Here is a 20,255-nt window from a genome sequence, read left to right as displayed (position 1 = left end):
AGTTAGAACTCCTATAGCTATCCTACTTCCTACATTTTAAATCTTCATTTAGTAAGAATATTTCTTATATAAAATATATATTAATTATGATATATTTATATCGATTATACAGTACTTCAAAATGTGATATTATAAATGTAATTATTGACATAAGCATCATGTTACGTAAAAAAATTGTATTTTCCTTTAACCTTAGATTGTAAAATTTATCATTTATATAAATGCAATTTTTTAAGTAATTTACTTAACAAAATATCAATAGGAACTCACTAAATAAAAAAATATTAATAATATAAAAGGATAAAAGATTCTCTTTTCTTTATATATTTTTACTTATATGCATTGATTAAAACTGCCATACTTATATTATTTATACATTTATTTATATTACATTAATTGTTCAGTTTTTGAATAAAATAGTAGCTTTATGTAGAAAAAGAATTGCCGCACACTAACATATACCTACCACACGCATGCATACCATGGTATACGAAACAATTGTGATATTGTAGTCGCGTAATATCGCGCCATCGAAACTTATGCAAATCTGATATGCCGGCCAATTACACCAATCGCACTTCCGCAAATCCGCGCCATGTACGTCACATGCACACAAATGCAGAATTCCCTCTCGTATATCGATGATGTAAGATCATATACAACGCTACGCCGTCTATGGTCCAATTCATTATTAGTAAGGAATAAAACATTTTCAAAAAACATTTTATGAAATGAACAATATCCAATTTACGGAATTTACTTTGAATATTAAAGTCTATGCTAACTCTCTCGCTCTCTATTTTCTTTTTCATATAGCACTCGAGAAGGAGACAGCAGATCTATGTCTGACACATGGGACATGGCTGTGTGTGCGTGCCAGCGCATCCTCTCCACACGCCTAAGCATGCTGATCGCTCTGCGGAACGGCATCACTGTCAGTTACGAAGGAATATAAATATGTGCCGTAGAAATACAATGTGCTCAGTTGCTGGATTAAGTTTGTGCAAGTTGTTCGTTTCTATCACTGAAACGTAGAAAGATGAAGAGAGTCGCGTTTTTTGTTTTAGCATTCATTGCTATCGTAAGTGCAATTTGTTTTTTAACACATGTATGTACTTATATTTTACACTGATATTTATATTGCTGTTCCTCCTTTCACTTCGTTCAGATAATGTTAAATAAAACATTTATACGAATACAAATTGATTAATGCAGTATATAAGATGAGCAATAAAGTTGTATTTTTTTAGCGAATATGGGGAGGGAGATTATTATCTTTTTAATTTTAAACATCGCACATTTTAACCAAGTCTCAAAACAGTATTTTATTATAATAAGCTTAAAAGTATTTCTTAAATTTATTAAATTAGTTTTGTCACTCAGACTAACTTGCTATTCTAAAATTTGGTTGCAAAAAGTTAAAACTACTATAACCTTCATATTTAAGTGGAAAGGTATATTTGAAAATAATCAAAGTACAAAATATTTTATTTTAAGAAAACTAGATTATGCCCAACATATTTTGAGTTATATATTATAAAATAATTTCTGAATGCATCTGAACATCTGAAAGAGGAAGGTAAGTATAAAATCCTTGTGCGAATTAGACGATGCATCTGCGAGCTTACGCAAAAATGTCAAATGAAGGTTTCTTAATTATTATATTATATTATTTGTGTTTATAATATTTAATTTTTTTATCGAATCACAATTAAAACTCAAAAAGAGCTTGTAGCATGTAGCTAATCACATGAAAGTAAAGAAAGGTCACGATTACACCCTGAATTTAGCTCGCGGCCTATACATATACCAAATTCAACATTCTTGTTAGATCGCCTGCTGAGTAGGCGACCCGACTTGCCTTCAGGTCAGGGGCCCTATTCTCCATATAGGTGTGTACGCAAATGGTCAGTTGGAAATAATCGTATTTAAAAAATATTTTAATTAATAAGCTCCTTTAAGATAAACTAGTAATTGTGATATGGCGTTAGGAGCATATGACGATATTGTGCAAATCGGTATTGTCTTTTTTTAAAAAGATGGAAAGAAACAAGCACGCATGTAGAATTGTTATTCAAACATAAATAAATATCGATAAGTATAATGTCAGACGTTTCGGTTACTGAAGGTAACCCTTTTCAATGACTATAACAAATTTGTGCGCTGGTATAATATATTTTTCGGACATATACCGCATCGTTGATGTGTGTTTTTGGATGTGTAGAGTCTTTTTACTTTCTCTTCATTGTAACGGTGTGATCAGCGTTGTGGAGATTCATGTGATGTTTGGTTACCCGAATTCTCTTCTGTTCTTTGGACACGTGTATGCGATCATCGGATACTTCGAATGGTATTTGATAATGCATCATCGGTGGTCCATGGCTGTGCGAGTTCGTCCTTAGATTTTTAGATAAACTATACAGTACGACGTGACAGGCCACGTCTGTATACGACAACCGTGAACAACAGACTGTCTGTACACTGTATGATGTTCATGAATAATGAATCGTTTCAAAAGCATATACGTATTTAGACTATTCAAAATGTACGTATGCATAATATTGCAAATGATTTCGAGAATAGAGCCCCAGGCCTCATATAAAGAAAAGACTATTTTGATATCTATATTGATTCAATGATAAGAGAAAGGAGCATAAAAATACATAGCTTTGTTCTATGATTTTATATCTGATACTTTTCTAGAAAGAATTGACGTCAAATTGATGAAATAAGTTGTTATTAAAAAATTAGTACAAAAATAAAACACACATATATTATAAAACTTTTTCAATATTTCTTTATAATATCTGTCGATTCTTTTATGATACAATTCATTTATATTAGCGGAAAGTCGTCTATTATGAAATAGGACTCTAATATGAGATAGTAGGCTTTCAATGTCCAAATTTAATAAATCTATTCTTGCAACGATTATACGATTTAATAATCATTTTTTCACTAACCAGATGTCACTCGAAGGACAAAAATTCATGGTGGAATCAACTAATGAAGTCTATTAATTTATTGTAGTAGAAACTCCACTCTCTCATATTAGAAGTTTATCCCATAATAGGGGACTCCACTATATTTTTTATACAATAAATTCATGTGCAATCGTTATCGATAATAATGACATTATCATATTAATAAAGTATGTATAATGTAATATAACTGTATTTTAGGTAATTGCAGATGATAAAGATATAGAGGAAATAGCAGAGAAATTCGGTAGCGACGTTGCGGAAGTAAAAATATGTCTAGAGGAACTTAAGATAGATACAAGTAAATCATCAGAAGTGTATAAATAATTTTATTTATATTCCATATTTTTATATAAATTTCCAAATTTATATCCTGAAATTTAACATAATTAGAAAATTTTTTAAATTTTTTAGAGGAAATACTACCCTTGCTTCAGAACTGGGAAAACATAAAGCCTGAAGAAATTACTGAAGATGTCAAACAATCTCTTACGACATACTCTCTTTTCCTGGCTTGTATATTAGAAAAAACTGGAATGGTAAATAATTTGCAATAAGTGTTATACTAATAAATTATTAGATATACAAAATTCTGATGACAACTGCATCGAAGCTGACATAATTGTTAAACCGCTGTTTGTTCATCATATTTCCATTAAAATGCATAATGAGCCGTGTTATGGCTCAAGTGGCTTGAGCATTTCCCCCGTGCCGTCTTGACGCGCTCTTATTTCCCCGACTACTATGTAATGCGTTACTTGAAATCCTACAACTTTTGTTTGAAAAGTTTTCTACTGGAACTTATACGTTTTGAGATATTTGAGTGGATTGATTAAAATGAGCCACTCTGTATATAATATTTTAAATTGTAATATCTAATAAAATATACTGTCTAACATAAACTTAATCAACATTAAGTAGAATAACGGCATTAATTCTTTTAGATATGTGTAAGTAGGCAATATATGTATAACATATACACAACTTATTTATTTTAAAAGATTACCTATTGCTACTATTCTATTCAATTTTGATTAAGTTTATATTGTAGAATCGCTATGGCGTATTATATATCCTTTCTTTTTCATTTTAGATGGTAGATAGTAAGTTGGTTACAGACAAACTAATTGAAGATATGGAAGCAGACAAGGAAATAGTAATTACGGATAAAAAAGCTTTAGAGGAATGCATTAATTCGCGTAAGTAAACATAAAATCACTTATAAATTGTATCTCTGTCCTAATTTTTGTTCTCTCAATTTTGTCATAACTATATCAAACTATTCAATCTCCAAGTATTGAAAGAATAACTGATTACGTGTCTACGTCACTGTGTACACATCGACCAAATTTGTCTGGAATTTTTTTTATTCGTTAAATGAGCTTCTAGAATAAAATATTTCAAGCACTAACCGATATTTAAATATCGTAAGCTGTGGTCAAGCTGTCGCTGCAAACGTTTCGAAACATTTCTCCTCTCTTTCTATCTCTACTGAAAGAAAAGAGAAGAAGAATACTTCGTAACATTTGAAGCGACAACTTCACCGCAGCCTAAGAATGAATTTTATAATTCATACATTTTAATATAAGCTTTCTATTCCAACTAGTCCGTATGAGGTTAGTGTATTCAATTCCGAGAACTCGAGATTTCTCTATTACGCAAATTTACGCTGCACTGTCATATCCCTTGTTAGTTTTAAATCACTTGGTGTGTGCGTATATACAGGGTGTTAGGAATAAGGTGTCTACGACGTCATGTGCAGATAGAGGGGAACAAACTGAAAAGAAAAGTTATATACCATTTTGTAAAATTCCCACTAGTTATCGAGTAATTAATTAAAACGTCTGAACGAATGAGCGTGTAGGAAGCGGCCGGACTCGGATCTAGAGTAGGTCGGATCTAGAGACCCTCTAATCAGAGTCTGGACATGCGGTATCCAGCTTCTGATTGGTTCGCCATGTTTTATGATTTTCCCATTGAATTTGAAAGTCAAGGTTATTGGAGTTATAAGTTTTCTTTTCTACAGTTTCCTGATTTTTATCAATTTAAAACTAAACTTTTCATATCAATTTGCACATAATGTTCTGTACAATATTATATAATACATAGCTTATATTTATATAATTTTGTTAATAATTACTAATAATTGCTTTAATTACTCTAGTGAATGAAGATTCCCAATTGACGCGAGAAAACAGAGTTTTTGGTTTAATGCTTTGCACACTCGATCAAATGGGCGAAGACAAAAAGTAAAAGAGAATTTGTATGATATATTATGTTGTTTGGATTATAACATTTCCTATGTATATTGTATGCAGTGGTAGTATAATATAAGAGAAATTTATGATGTCGGGGTTTAAACAAATCTAAACGCTGTTTCGATAAGTAGATTCACAATAAAACTTGTTGCTTACAAATCATGTTGATGATGCTAAATAAAATTAATTAGTTTAATAGTTTTAACAATTTATTTGTATCATACAATGTTACCTATAACATGTTAGCATAATAATACATAAAAAAGATTAATATACTTCAACATATTCGAAAAATATGTATATTATACATTCATAACTAAGAAGTGTGAATCGCCAGTAGTTGATTAACAGTAAAAAGAATTACACGACTTTAGGCTGGCAACTGGTTTATTTGTTTGATTCCGACGTTCCGACGCGGTCAAACCTCTTTTTTAATTTAACACCGATGACGTAATATTTATTATCCAATTCCTTGAAAAGGACCACAACCCGTATAGTCGGAACGTCAGAATCAAACAAATAAACCAGCTGCCAGCCTAAAGTCGTGTAACAATTCTTTTTACTGTTATACATTTATATTCATTATTTGAAACATTACGTCATATAAAAATTATAAACTATATTAATTACATGTATTAATTAGGGATACTATGAGACACTAAATCAATTTTCATTAACATTTTTTTTTGATCAACGATATGGGTTTTTTAAACTATGCAATTTGAAGAATAAATATTATTCTATTAAAGGAAATAAATTATAATTATTAATAGGGAGGGAAGGGAAGGGGAGGGAAGGGGCGGAAGGGAGGAGAGATGGAGAGGGGGAGAGAAGGAGAGAGGAAGAGAGGGAAAGAGGGAAGGAGGGAGAAAGAGGGAGGGGGCATAAAAAGCACTTGAAGATATTCAATGTTATTAGTTCGTATTATATCGTATCTTTATTACTTCTTTGAGAGATACGTTTACATTCTATGTAAACAAATGTAGCTCTCTTTCTCAAGGAATTACCACCACAACTTCCCTCCTACCTAATTTGTAAGAACATTTCGAAGTCAGATCCTCGCCGCAAAGTTTACCAATTGCGTTATCTTTTCAGGCAAGAATAAAATCTATTATCTTTATTACTATTTTCGTCATTATTAGTTTTCACGCAATCTAGTCCGATTCTCGGTAAAGCACTTAAATGTGTTGACCGAAAAACGGACGTAATGAATACTCTTGTCGAATCGTGTCAAGAATAATAAAACGTGATAAAAGTAACGATAGAAGAGCATGTTTTCGGAGAAAACAAATATATGTAGCCCAAATTTAATATAAATAATATACTTTGTTAATACTGCATTCTAATTATTACCTTCCAAATAATGAATAATATTTATTATTTTTATTATTATAGTAACAATTATTTAAAAAAGTATTTAAATAGAAAATTTTTCCAGTTAGAACAAGGAAAATTTTTTCAGTTAAGGATCTTATTTATTTTCATTATTTAATTCTATTTGTTTCTATTGTATTTCAGTATAAAAAGATTTAGTTGATAAGAAAAGCAAAGTATAATTTTTCAGTAGCTGAATTTGTAAGTTTTATTTAGCATTTGTTACAAAACGAAATTTTTGCAAATATTTAGATGGAAGCATTATCTTAAGAACATAGAGTTATCATGATCCACTCTCATAAATAAGGTCAGTGGAGTTATTCAGTTAGGATTTAAAAATGAGGGAAATCCTACGAGTCGTTTCGAAGATAACAGTCATCATGTTTGCTTCACAATCATTTTTATTGAATTTTTAAATAAAGTATTACGTAATAAATTAAGAAAACTTTTCATAATAAAAAGCCTTCAAACAAAATTTATAAATTCAAACTTTCATTCTTTACACAATAGAATTAAAAATTTTTTGGACGCTAATTCCTTTTATAACTTTAGATTGTTTGAAAGATACTTGAAAAATACTGAATACTAAATCTATACATATAACAGATAATAACCATTTCATAATATTTTTTAACTCTTCAAACATTTCTAAATAAAACATTCTCCGAGATAAAACACAAAAATTTCAAACATCCAACTCAAAGAATGTACATTACTAAAAAATAATAAAATAAAATAACAAAGTTAAAATACGTACAAATACTAATCTAAAATGTAGAACAAAATAATGTACAATAAATTACAATGTTTGCCTTCGATCTTTAAATTGCGTTTATCATGCCAAATCTCCAATCAGATACCTATGTTATAATAATAAATATTTCATCTTTATGAAAAATTGTAATATTTTTAAACGACCAAATGACGCATGTTGCGGCGTGAATCCCCGATAAATGCGCATCTTCCTTGATTCGTTCATCGACCGCGTGATGTAGCAAGGTTTTTCCTGTTATACCTTTTCTGTGCGCATGTCAGATGATAATCGGCGATAAGTTTCCTGTAACGTTTTCTCTTGGTCGAGTGCCATATTTAGCGTTCGCATAGGAGATATAAGTAGAAGTTTGCATCGGGGCACCATCATCAGTTTACAAAACACTGCGCACCGAACGTGTTGTATCAGTGAAGAACAAAGTCATGAAATTCCTCGCGCTATCCGTCTGCCTGATGGCAACCGCCGTAAGTAATGGCAATTAAATTATTGCATTAAGAGCTCTAATTATATTGTTAATATTAATATTAATATTGTAATCAAATTACTATTATTTTACCAAAATTAAAATATTATTTAAACAAAAAGACAAAGGATTTATATTTAACAGAAATAAAAACTTCTTTTGACACAGCTATAATTTCTTCTTTATTTCAAGACGTGTCTACCATAAATTTAGATCTTTTTAAGTGTAATAATACAATGACTACGCCAGTATATGTTGTATGTCAGTATGCTGTACATCAAGCAATAAGAATAAAATTCAATTTTGCCTGTAGAAGCACGTCAGAAACATCGAACAGTAAACGTTAGACAAGATTTAAGTTATTGGTGCATAAACAAATTGTTATATTTCATACTCAATCCCGGAATAAATGTTATTGATGCCTAATTTGAATACTTTTTATTTAAAAAAAGTTGATTTAAAATATTGAAGAAATACTAAAACACAAGTGATTGAATGCACTGTTTTACTTCCTTTATTTTTAAGTTTTTCAGTCGTCATAGACTAATATTTCTTGTATGAATATATTTATTTGTATGAAATATATAATATATATATATTTACATATATGTATAATATTTATAATATGTATAGAAGTAATATAAATAAGTATATATTTTAATCGCAATGTAATATTCAGAATATTGTTACTTTTATATAAACTATAATATTATATCTAGTTTACATTTTTATTGCTTTGAAATAGTATTATCTAACATTATTTATTTTTCAGATTGTGGTGTATGCAGACACTATTAAGGATATTGCTTTACATGGTGGATCACTATCTACCGCTGATTTGCAAGAATGTTATAACAACGCGAATCTAGCGGAAGGTGAAATAACTTAAAACTTTTTGTAAAATTGAATTTATTCGTTTAAAATTTAAATTCTAAAAATTTCCCTATAATATCCCATATTTTTGTAATATTCCTCGAATAGTATCAGAATCTATAGTGTTGTAGAGTATCTCGATTCTTAAATATTTAATAAATATTTTTTACGATAAGTCAATATAAAGTACCTTAAAAAACTATACAAATGTAATTTAAAAGGAATATAAATAAATTTATGTAACAATAATTATATTAAAATAGTTTCAGTAAAATACTAAAATAAATATGTATTTTGTACAATGAAGCTTCACAATAATAGTAATTATTTATTTTCTAGCGGATTTGATTACAAATACGGAAATAAAAGATGAATCTTATAAAAACCCAGGAAATGAAGAAAAGGCGAGAAAAAACGGATGCTTCACGTTATGCATATTACAAAAACGAGAACAGGTAAGTATTAATTATATGTATATGTACTTATACACCAGTTTAGTTGAAAAATTTAAAATCATTAATTATCGAAAATAAAGAACACAGCATTTATCGTTATTCTTAAAGTAGGTGCTGTTATCCGTAGAGGAAAGTCCTCGATTATGCGATAGGCTTCTAATATGAGATAGCAGGTTTTCAACATTCAAATTTAATCACAAATCTTTTTTTGCAACTATTATACAATTTAATAATTAATTTTTTATTCAACAGACTTCACTCTAAGAGCAATAAATTCATAATGGAACCAACAGGTGATGTCTATTAATGTAGTAGAAACCCCGCCATCTCATATTAGGAGCCTATCTCATAATTGGGGACTTTTCTCTATAATAAAATTTAAATTAGAAATGGAATTTGAAAAAATTAAGATTTCAAAAGTTTTAATTGAAACTAAATAAAATTGCTCGGATCCGATTACAAGTCCGATCAGACAATATTACAATTTAGTATTTTTAATAATATTTGTATGTAATAAATTTCTACGTAATAACTCGATTGTTTCACAATTTTTAATTATCATCTAGAATCATCTAGAATACAAAAATAAATATCATAATTGCTTTTCACCTTTCTAGATTGTCGGTTCGGAGATTCAGAAGAACAAGCTCTACGGCAAATCGGCACATGCTCATTTGAATCCCGGTACTCAGGCTATAATATATGCAACCGTGGATCGTTGCGTTGAACAAGGTAAGCATATGCATACGGGTATTTTAGTGCATAAGCATATACAGATACACTAAAAGGATAGATAATGCTTCAGCCGTACACATTTTGACATAAAACATTAGATCTAGTAAAATTCTTTTTTATGATCTTATTTTAATACGAGTATGTGTTATCTACACGTATAACTTGTTTAGCGCCAAAAATGGTGAACAGCAAGGGTTCCCTTTTTCGCTACTTGCGGTGTTGTCGTCGCATTGCTTCGGATAGTTCAATAGATTAAAGTGAGAGGAGATACACAATAGTGCAAGCGAGAAAACAAATATAAACCTCAAAGCAATGCAATTGCCGCGACCCCTAAGTTTTCACATTTTTGGAGCCATGTTGAAAGACTGTGTTCGTACTCCTTATACACATTTCATAATAATACTGACAAAAAGTAAAGAAAATTTGTTCAAAACATGTATGAAACTTTTAATAATTCCACGGTATTTACAACAGCGCTCTTAGCCGTAGCTTTGTTAAACATAACAAGTGGCACATTCCTCACACTGGCATATCCCCCCCCCCCATACATTTTACATTTGCCAGTAGGTCGGGCTAATACGGCGATTAGTATTCCTCCAAGTACAAAATGGTAGAGGACTTTTCTATTTGTCTTACAATTAGACCCCTCTACCTTCCCGTGAACGGCGGTCAAAAAGTTGCGAAGCACCCTTGTATAATATTACAAATATAAAAGTACTTATGTCATAATATATTTTCTGTTGCATAGTTTAACACTGATTTATCTATTTATCAATTCCTCATTTATTTATTTACCAGTTCCTTTGAGAAATTGGCTTAACTTTAGAGGACTATCCACCTTCGATTTTAATGCAATTTTACAGGCACATAATATTACTTAAATGTAGTCAAAATTATAAATAGTAGTCTAATTTATAACATAAAATAATCTATATAACCATATAATGAATAAAAAAATTTGCAAATAATTATTTTATATGATTATTTCAGTTAAAACAAACCCAGATATGTGCGACAAGTCTCTCGATCTCCTCACATGTCTCTGGAAGGATTTCATCTAACCAATAAATACATCCATTATCTACTCTTTCAATATAATGATATAAAAAATACTTATTCTCTTTATTATATTAATAAAAATGCATCGTATTGTGAATTAATAAAATGCTTCTAAAAATTTTGTTGTAATATTTCACTTATTATATGTATAATAGGACCTGAATTATCGATGTAGCCTATTAAAAATTTTCTTCGTCTAGAGTCTAGATGTTTTGCAGATATGGCCTGTGCTCCAGCTTTAAACCTCGAAAACCACTCAAATACTCGCAAACGACTCATAGCATCGTCACCATACGCAGATTTAATCATTTCGTACGTTTCTGTAGCCGATTTTCCCAATTTAACACAGACTTAGATGTTCGTTCATTGCTTTATTTAATTTATTAAATAATTTATTTAAATTATAATATCAAATTAATTATGTTGAATTCATAATCATTATTATTTATTTATTGTTAATGTAATTTTAATTGATATTATTTAACTGTTATGTAACTTACAATAATTATTAAAACTTTGCTATTATTTGAATCATCGTTACGCTGTTATTATCATGAAAGAGTCCCATGCCTCTTGATAACCTCACAAAATTTGATAATTTGATAATTTACTTATTTTCAGCGTCTATCCTTGAAATACAGATTGCGATTTTTTTGTTTGGCATCGTTATGTTCACGAAACGATGTGTAACGATAACATCATCGTATCACTAATGTATCACAAAATAGGCATACTGCACATATGTATATGTATGTAACATGATAATCGGTAACAAGTTTTTATGTTTTTTTCCGACTGCGATATTTAACGGTCGCTTGGAAGATATAAGTAGCGATTCATATTGGGGCATCAATGTCAGTTCACAAAACTGTGCATCAAACGTGTCTTATTAGTGAAAGAAAGACTATGAAGTTATTCGAGCTGTTAATCTGCCTGATGGCGATTGCCGTAAGTGTCTGTATTATAATTGAATTATTCACATTTAAAGTATATGAATATTGAAATATTCACTTTTAAAGTATATGTAATTGACATTTTAAAAAATACAGAAAATTTATATTATTAAAATACTACATTATCATTGGCCATCTTTCCAATGTGTTGTAAAGGAAAAATTAAAACTACAAAAGTATAATATATTTTAAACATATCAAATTTCAATAATCATATTAAGTTTGTTGCATAAAATATAGTCATCGATGATCATGTGCACATATAATAATCAGTAATATTAGCAAAAACTAACATTTCAGTTTTTAAACAATGTTGGTATTGTTACAACGTGCAATATTTGTAATGCAAATAATTTATAGCTAATATTCGCTACATAGAGCAACAATATATTTAACGATGAATCGCCTTAAATTGTGATACTATGTACTATATGTATACATATTATACATAGAGAAAAGTCCTCTATTATGAAATAAGCTTCTAATATGAGATAGCAGGTTTTCAACGTCAAAATTAATTTAGCGCAATACCCTGCTATCTTATATTAGGAGCTTATCTCATAGTAAGGGATTTTTCTCTATGTATATACTTTAACCGCGATTTAATGTTAAGTTTATTATAACATAATTTTCAAATCCATTGTCTAGACTATATTGTGTACAGTCTTTGTTGTATTTGTTTAACAATATCGATTTTAGATGGTTGCTTATGCCAACACTATTGCTGACATAGCTTTATACGGTGGATCGTTGTCCACCGCGGATTTACAACAATGTTATGAGTTCGCAAATCTAACGGAAGGTAAACTTTCAAAATTTCTTAAATTAACTTCAATAATATAAATTATTTTACATACATTGTGTGGTTGACAAATATTCAACTATTTTACACATTACTATTTTGATTACTTTGGTATTTGATAAATATTTTTTGGAGATTCAACACAATAAATAGATTAAAAAATCTTAAAAAAAATATAATTTAAGAAATAAAAATAAAATAGTAAAATTAGACATAATAAAATACTCACTTTTTAGAGTAAATAACACTTATTATTTATTGTAAAAAATGTTTATGATAAGGATTAATTATTAATAATTCATTATTTTTTAGCTGATGTCATTACACACGCGGAAATAAAGGATGGATCGTATAAGAATTCAGAAAACGCAGAGAAACTGAAGAAAAGTGGTTGTCTCACATTGTGCATATTACGTAAACGAGGCCAGGTATAATACGCATATAATATTTACCACAATTTCTTAGAAAATTATAATAAAACATTTTTTATTGAGTGGCAAGCAACAAAATCAAAGAAATATTGTCAATCGAAATATTTAATAAATTTTAAGTTTTAAGATATTTTTTAAATCTAGAGAGAATAACTTTGAGGATGGTTTTGGTGTTTAAAAGTGGAACAAAAATCCAAAATAGAGCAACTAATTAGTAACAAAGCTGCTCTAAAAATGTATTGTGCTTTTATTTTTATATTATTTATGACTGTGCTAATTTTAATTTAAAGTTAGCATAGCCACTATTTTCTCCGAATTGGCTGGAGCAACAAAATCAGAACTTGAGCAACAAATTAGCAACAAAAGAGCACTAAATTTCTTAGTAAGTTTTTTTTATTGTGCTGACGTGGCTGTATCAGCTTGATAGACGTTCTTTCGAACTTTTTGGTGTAGTTTTCGTTTGTGGCTTTTCGCAACCGGAAAGACCCATCGATACCCTCCTCCAAATAATAAACTTTACTTACAATCAAGTTCACAAATTTTTATTTATATAATAAACGCCTCGTTCATCTTTAAGATATCATAACATATTGATAAATTATAAATTTTATAAGTATTTTGTTTTACAATTTCAGATTATCGATTCGGAAATTCAAACGAACAAACTATATGGCAAATTAGCAAACGCTCTTTTAAAGCCCGGTATGCAAGCTGAAATGTACGCAACTATAAACCGTTGCGTCGACCAAGGTAAGCATATTTTATATACAGGGTGTCTGACACAAGAGGGCCCCTGCGAAAAATGGTGGTAGATTGGATCAGACTAAAATAAAAAGCCTTTATTCGCTCAGAGGTTTCAATAACTTATTCGATAACTAATACAAATTTTGTAAAATGGTACATGACTTTTTTTCTTAGTCTAACCAAATCTACCACCATTTTTCGTAGGTGTTCTTCTGTGTGAGATATCCTGTATAAGTACACAAAAGATTATATCTATAGAATAATATGGTTTTATAAACAATGCAGAGAGTAATACGTAAACAAATAATTATTATTATGTTGTTATTTCAGTTAAGACAACACCGGACATGTGCGATAAGTCTTTCAACCTACTTACATGCATTTGGAAAGACTTGATTTAAATATTAATCAAATCCACAAACAATAAATCTGTTACTTTATAGTAATTATAACAGTAAAATTACATAAAAATAGTTGTAATATCTGTTAATAAATAAATAAAGATTTGAGTTTATGTAATCAAGGCCCTGAATTGCTGTATCTTATTCGTATTGTAAAGTAGCTAAATACTTATAAAGTACACACATTCTCTTTAATGTATTGTATTTCTAGATAAGATGTCCTGCATAAGGTGTCCATCCGCTCGCACACAGGTAGAGCGGGTTAAACTAAAAAGAAAAGTTACGTACTACTTTGTAAAATTCCCAATAATTATCGAGTAATTAATTAAAACATCTGAGCGAATAAGCGTGGTGGGAAAAAACAGTGATCGCGGCGGGGATCGCGGGGCGGGCGGCGAGCGTTGTATCTCGCGTGTCGCTCCACCTTCCGCTCAACGATCGATTATCTTATATGGCTTCCAAGTCCGGCCTACCGTATTCTACGTCCTCATTCGCTCAGATGTATAAATTAATTACTCGATAACTATTGCGAGTTTCGCAACGCGGCATATGACTTTTCTTCTCACAATCAGTTTAACCCAATCTACCACTATTTTACATTTGGCGACATTTTTATCAGACACCCCGTATATTAACCTTATTTTAATATAGTAAGTTAGTCTTATTTAATTCAAGAGAGAAAAATAGGAATTATTAAGTTAATCTTAATATTTTTATTTTTTTACTACATAAAGTTGTGATAAGTTTAAATATGTTAAGAATATTTTTGTTACCAAAATTTTTTCCGAGAGAGTAATGTATACAAGTTATAATTAATATTTTATTTGTCAAAAACAATTGTATACGTTTCAGAGACAATACATACATCAACAAAATCTATACTTTCTTCGTAGAAGTATGAGACGCAAATAGATGTATTGTATTAGAAATCCGACGTCAATGCACCGATTATATAAAACTAGATTAATTTACTGTAATAGTCGTAACAAATTTTTCAAAGATACGAGTATTTCACGCCAATGCTCGCCGAGCACTAAGAACATTTCTTTCTTAATAAGTCTGCGTAGATATCCTGCGCGATAACCTCAGTAAAACGGAAGCTTCGTAATATTCTATCGTAATGTACATATATGGTACATAAATTTATATATCGAGATGTCAACAGCAGAGAGAGGAATATATGTCATTGGACGAGTGAATTGGCATTGCCAATTGCAGTCTAACGTCGAAAGACGTATAGCAAACACGTATAGGAATGTCGTAGAAAATCCAAAAATCATGAGACAAATAATACTTGTTTTTAACCTATTTATTGCTTTTGCGTGTGTAAGTATATGTTTATAATGTGTGGTATATATAAATAAATGTGTAATATATGTGTATACTATTCAACTTTCTATATACATACAATTAAACTGGCGTTAGAATTATTATCAATAAGCACATATAACATAACCTGTTAAAAATAAATATGCAAGAAGTATATATGTATATGTATATAGAAGGTATCGTAAGAATTTATCGTAAAGAGAAGTCTTTCTTGGGACAGGATTTTGTTAATACAATGACTTTTTCAATCTTAATTTAAATTTTACGTATTTTTAATCAAATTTGAATTTATTTATTTATTCTTAAAAATCATATAATCTTTTAATTTTATTTTTATTAAAATAAGATTAAATTGTAGTTATATTATTGTATAAATAATCTAATATATATTAATGTATTACTTATACATTATTAATACCATTATTTACTCTATCATTTAAATTTCTTCTTATAACCTTTCATAGCTAATTGTGATTCTATGATATATCTTTGTTACAGGTAATGGGTCTTAATGATGATATCACAGATAAAATAGCAGATTCATTATCGATGTCGAAAACGGATGTAGAAATCTGCATGAATAAAACAAATGTAAATATCAGTAAGTACATTGGACAAAAGTTATATGTGACATAGGATTAAATTTTTCTACGTTTCTTTTAAATTTTTGTTATAGTTTATATAGCACGTATGTATGTTTTATATTGTACTTATTTATTTAATATTAATTTTATTAATTTTATTCTTATACAGCTTGTTCATAACATAATTACAATTTATGTAATTATTATATAATTAATAGTATAGATAATTAAAATATAAATTATTAAATATCTAGTTCTAACATTATAATGAATCAAATGATTCTTGAGGGGAATTACTTAGAAAAGCATCCCCTGCACCACATCTGTGAAATGGCAATTAAATTGGTGATGTGTTATCTAAGATAACTTATCTTTTCTACATAATTACCAACACATTATTTGTGATATATCTCAGAAACTATACGTGACCGCCATATAGTTGTTAAGTAAAATTACTCAGGATTTTACTGTTTATAACATATGTCAAAATGAAAAAAATTCGTGAGTTGTAACTTTTCTGCATAATTGCCCAAAATTATTGACAATGTAAACAAAAGCTACTCGACAATTGACACTGTTTCCTTCGACATAGAATACCAATTACATTTTATTAGGACGGTATTCATAGTCAAATCTTATATGTATTAAAAATCGTCTTAAGATCATTTTTAGATACTCTGTGGCCAATAAAATATTCCTTCCAGCATCTTTGGATAAATTCAAGACGGTCTTAAATATAAGATCTAATTATGATTACCGCCTTAGTAATACAAATTAATTTATTTTTGAATTTTTTTTCTAGATGATTTAATGAAAATGGACCAGCTAGTAGATGACGACATAATGACGGCGGATGTTGAAAAATCAGCTTTAAAAGTTGGTTGTCTATTTGTTTGTCTATTACAGAAAATGGATCTGGTAAGACTTAAGAAAATTAAAATAATGTTAAATAAAAGAATAAAATAATTTATTATACAGGGTGTCGGATTCGATTTGGACCACTCCAAATATTATAGTAGATTGGGTCAAACTGAGAAGGAAAGTTATATACCATTTTACAAAATCCGTAATTATTATCGCGTAATTAAGAAAAACGTGAGCCAATAAGTGCACGGAGGAGCTGAAGGCCGGACTCGACAGACATGCAAAATGGTGTATTATTCTCCTACCACCAGAAAAACTTTTTCAGCGCGATGTCATATGTCGCGCATTCGCTCGCTGCGCGCTGTTCGCCCGCTCACCGCTCCCCGCTCGCCGACGTCTCTCATCGATCGATGCGTGATTCCACCTCTCGCTATCGGATCTTGAGAGATGTCAACAGATAAGTACACCATTTTGCATATCTGCCAAGTCCGGCCTTCCGCTCCTCCGTGCACTTATTGGCTCAGACGTTTTTCTTAATTACGCGTTAATAATTACGGATTTTGTAAAATGTTATATAACTTTTCTTCTCAGTTTGACCCAATCTAATATAATCTTTGGAGTGATCCAAATCGAATCCGACACCCTGTATATTATATTTAATAATTTCTCATAACAAAGTCTCTTCAAGTAAAATAATTGCTTTTTGGTTTATTTTTTGTAGAAAAGACCTAATTATTTTAATTTTTTTTTGTTTTTTTGTTTAATTCCATCATTTTTATTAATTTCTACATTTCTAATTATAACTGTTAGATTGAACTAAATTTATATTTTACACTAGTCATGAGTACAATCAAGGGAGCTTTGTTTACCTACATTCCCGATTACCTACAGATCAATTGCCAAGCATTATTGCGTATATGTATAACCTTATTATGCACAAACACATTGCACACATAACATTATTGCACATATGCAGATTTCACGCATAGTATTATTGTGCACATGCAGATTGCACACGTGGTTGTATTGTATACAACAAATTAGAAAATCTAGTAGAGGAGGGGGAATCTTATATTGCAAAGTTGCAAAACCATATGGAACCATATACCTTCCAAGCCCAGCCTACCGCTTTCCACGCGCTTATTCGCTCAGACATTTCAATAAATTATTCGATAACTATTGCGAATTTTAAAAAATAGTACATTATTCTTCTTTTTAGTCTGACCCAATCTACAACCATTTTTCGTAGGGGTCCTCTTGCGTCAAACACCCTGCATACACATAGAGGAAAGTACCCTATTATGAGATAGGCTTCTAATATGAGATAACAGGTTTTCAACGTCCAAATTAAATCACAAATTTTTTTCGTAACGATTGCACGATTTGACAGTAAATTTTCCGCTAAACAGATTTCACATCAAGAGTAATAAATTCATGGAACCAATAGATAACACTTGTTAGTTTAACCGAAACGCTGTTATCTCATATTAGAAACTCGTCTCATTATAGCGGAAGGCTTCCCTATATGTATACAGGGTGTTACGGATGAGGTGTCTGTCCGCTCGTATACAGGTAGAGGGGGTTAAAATGAAAAGAAAAGTTATGTACCATTTATAAAACAAATATAAATATCAGTAAGTACGTTGGACAAAAGTTATATGTGACATAGGATTAAATTTTTGTACGTTTCTTTTAAATTTTTGTTATAGTTTATATAGCACGTATGTACATTTTATATTGTACTTATTTATTTAATATTAATTTTATTAATTTTATTCTTATACAGCTTGTTTATAACATAATTACAATTTTGTTTCTAACGTAATTACAATGTACTATTATGAGTGTGTGCGCGCGTGCGTGCGTGTGTGTGTTGTGTGTATATATACACATTTATATATAATTTCTAGATGTCAGGTACATACATCAATGTGGAGAAGATAAAGAACATATTAGACTCCAAAATGCGTCCAAACCACAGGCTTATCGCTATGCGCAATCAAATTTTGGATACATGTTCTAATCGTGGTAAGAATGTTGATTAAGTATAAACTTAGCAGGGACATGATGAAAATAAATTTCCAGAAAACATACATACATAATAATATATGCATATTAATGTGAGTTATAAACTAAATATACTTAAAGATTGATTATTGTAATTATTACAATTTTTTCTTTGTTAGTGATTAAAAGCTAGTTGTGCTGGTTCTCATAAATACAAATTTTGTAACTTGAATTTATTTATTGTAATAATTTAATATTTGATTACTAAACTGTGATTACATATATGTATTGTATATGTATGTATAATATACTATAATAATTTCATTCGCATATCTTTTCAGTTAAAAGCAAGGTTGACGAATGTGAAGTGACTTTGAAATTCTATCTCTGTATAATTGCAGAAGTAAAGCGTAAGGAAAATTGGAGATTAATGTAGTAACATGGTATATTAAAATAAATGATATAACAATTTCTTTAACATTATTTAGAATTTAATATAAAATCTAAAACTTCAGCACTTATTTTCTTCTACAAAACTTTTCTTGCTACAAACTCAATAATTGCTTCTTTATAAGACTTTAATTGTTAATTACCGAAATAAATTTTTGTTAATGTTTTTGTTCTTCCTATCCATGCCAAAAATTTATATAATATTGTAAAATAAATTTTACTATTAAACCACCAGGCAATAAGTATTGTTTGTTATTATTAACTATTGTTATATCAACCCAGATAACATGCATGTCTAAAAGACATCTTTAAGATGTCTTTAACACGTCTTTTAGACATCTTTTAGACATGTACCTCTAAAAGATATCTTAAAGACGTCGGGAAGTTTATTATAAAATTATAAAGCCAATTAATTGAAGGTTATTTGAAAATTATTTGACAACTTACTCTATACTACCAGAATAAGAAATAATAGCTCGATAAAGTATTAAAAGTAATTCAAGGAATATATCTTTAAATAAAATCACGCGATACGGTAGTGTTTCGCTTATACAGGGTGAGTTATAACATTTGTCCACGAGCTCGTGAGAAGGTAGAACGGATCGAGATGAACAGAAAAGTCCTGAAACATTTTGCAATTTTAGCAATAGTTAACGAGAAAGAAATTATCGAAGATCGTCGTCTTTGCCCTACCCAGTGAGCAATTCGAGCTCGTAGTGC

At 29.7% G+C, this 20,255-nt stretch overlaps 6 protein-coding genes across 6 annotated transcripts in view; 5 read left to right on the top strand and 1 right to left on the bottom strand.

The window, feature by feature from the left end:
- Positions 1-902, top strand: part of LOC105566432 — a 7,129-nt gene extending 6,227 nt beyond the window's left edge. The window contains exon 5 of the mRNA XM_012020434.1: positions 817-902. Coding sequence (XP_011875824.1) covers positions 817-902 — 86 coding nt within the window. The remainder of the gene's footprint in view (positions 1-816) is intronic.
- The window catches only part of LOC105566433 (protein sprint-like), a 172,754-nt gene that overhangs the window by 135,639 nt on the left and 16,860 nt on the right, over positions 1-20,255 (bottom strand). The gene's annotated exons all lie outside the window — the stretch shown is intronic.
- LOC105566330 lies at positions 946-5,440 on the top strand. The gene is made up of 5 exons (XM_012020245.1): positions 946-1,081; positions 3,183-3,282; positions 3,396-3,520; positions 4,075-4,180; positions 5,146-5,440. The coding sequence occupies exons 1-5, from the start codon at positions 1,040-1,042 to the stop codon at positions 5,232-5,234; spliced, it is 462 nt and encodes a 153-aa protein (XP_011875635.1). The 5' UTR covers positions 946-1,039; the 3' UTR covers positions 5,235-5,440.
- LOC105566331 (pheromone-binding protein Gp-9-like) lies at positions 7,679-11,073 on the top strand. The gene is made up of 5 exons (XM_012020246.1): positions 7,679-7,849; positions 8,621-8,723; positions 9,061-9,176; positions 9,794-9,908; positions 10,902-11,073. Exons 1-5 carry the CDS (start codon positions 7,808-7,810, stop codon positions 10,970-10,972), a joined length of 447 nt encoding a protein of 148 aa, XP_011875636.1. The 5' UTR covers positions 7,679-7,807; the 3' UTR covers positions 10,973-11,073.
- On the top strand, positions 11,463-14,672 carry LOC105566332. Its single transcript, XM_012020247.1, has 5 exons — positions 11,463-11,918; positions 12,623-12,725; positions 13,038-13,153; positions 13,792-13,906; positions 14,231-14,672. Exons 1-5 carry the CDS (start codon positions 11,823-11,825, stop codon positions 14,299-14,301), a joined length of 501 nt encoding a protein of 166 aa, XP_011875637.1. The 5' UTR covers positions 11,463-11,822; the 3' UTR covers positions 14,302-14,672.
- Positions 15,424-19,772, top strand: LOC105566333. Its single transcript, XM_012020248.1, has 5 exons — positions 15,424-15,627; positions 16,129-16,231; positions 17,017-17,132; positions 18,989-19,106; positions 19,427-19,772. Exons 1-5 carry the CDS (start codon positions 15,457-15,459, stop codon positions 19,519-19,521), a joined length of 603 nt encoding a protein of 200 aa, XP_011875638.1. The 5' UTR covers positions 15,424-15,456; the 3' UTR covers positions 19,522-19,772.

The sequence above is a fragment of the Vollenhovia emeryi genome, unplaced genomic scaffold (genome assembly GCF_000949405.1).
Source record: "Vollenhovia emeryi isolate VEMERY1.0 unplaced genomic scaffold, V.emery_V1.0 DF939145.1, whole genome shotgun sequence".
NCBI classification, from domain to species: domain Eukaryota; kingdom Metazoa; phylum Arthropoda; class Insecta; order Hymenoptera; family Formicidae; genus Vollenhovia; species Vollenhovia emeryi.
Note: the sequence above shows the minus strand (reverse complement) of the source record. Positions and strands in the feature narration are given on the sequence as shown.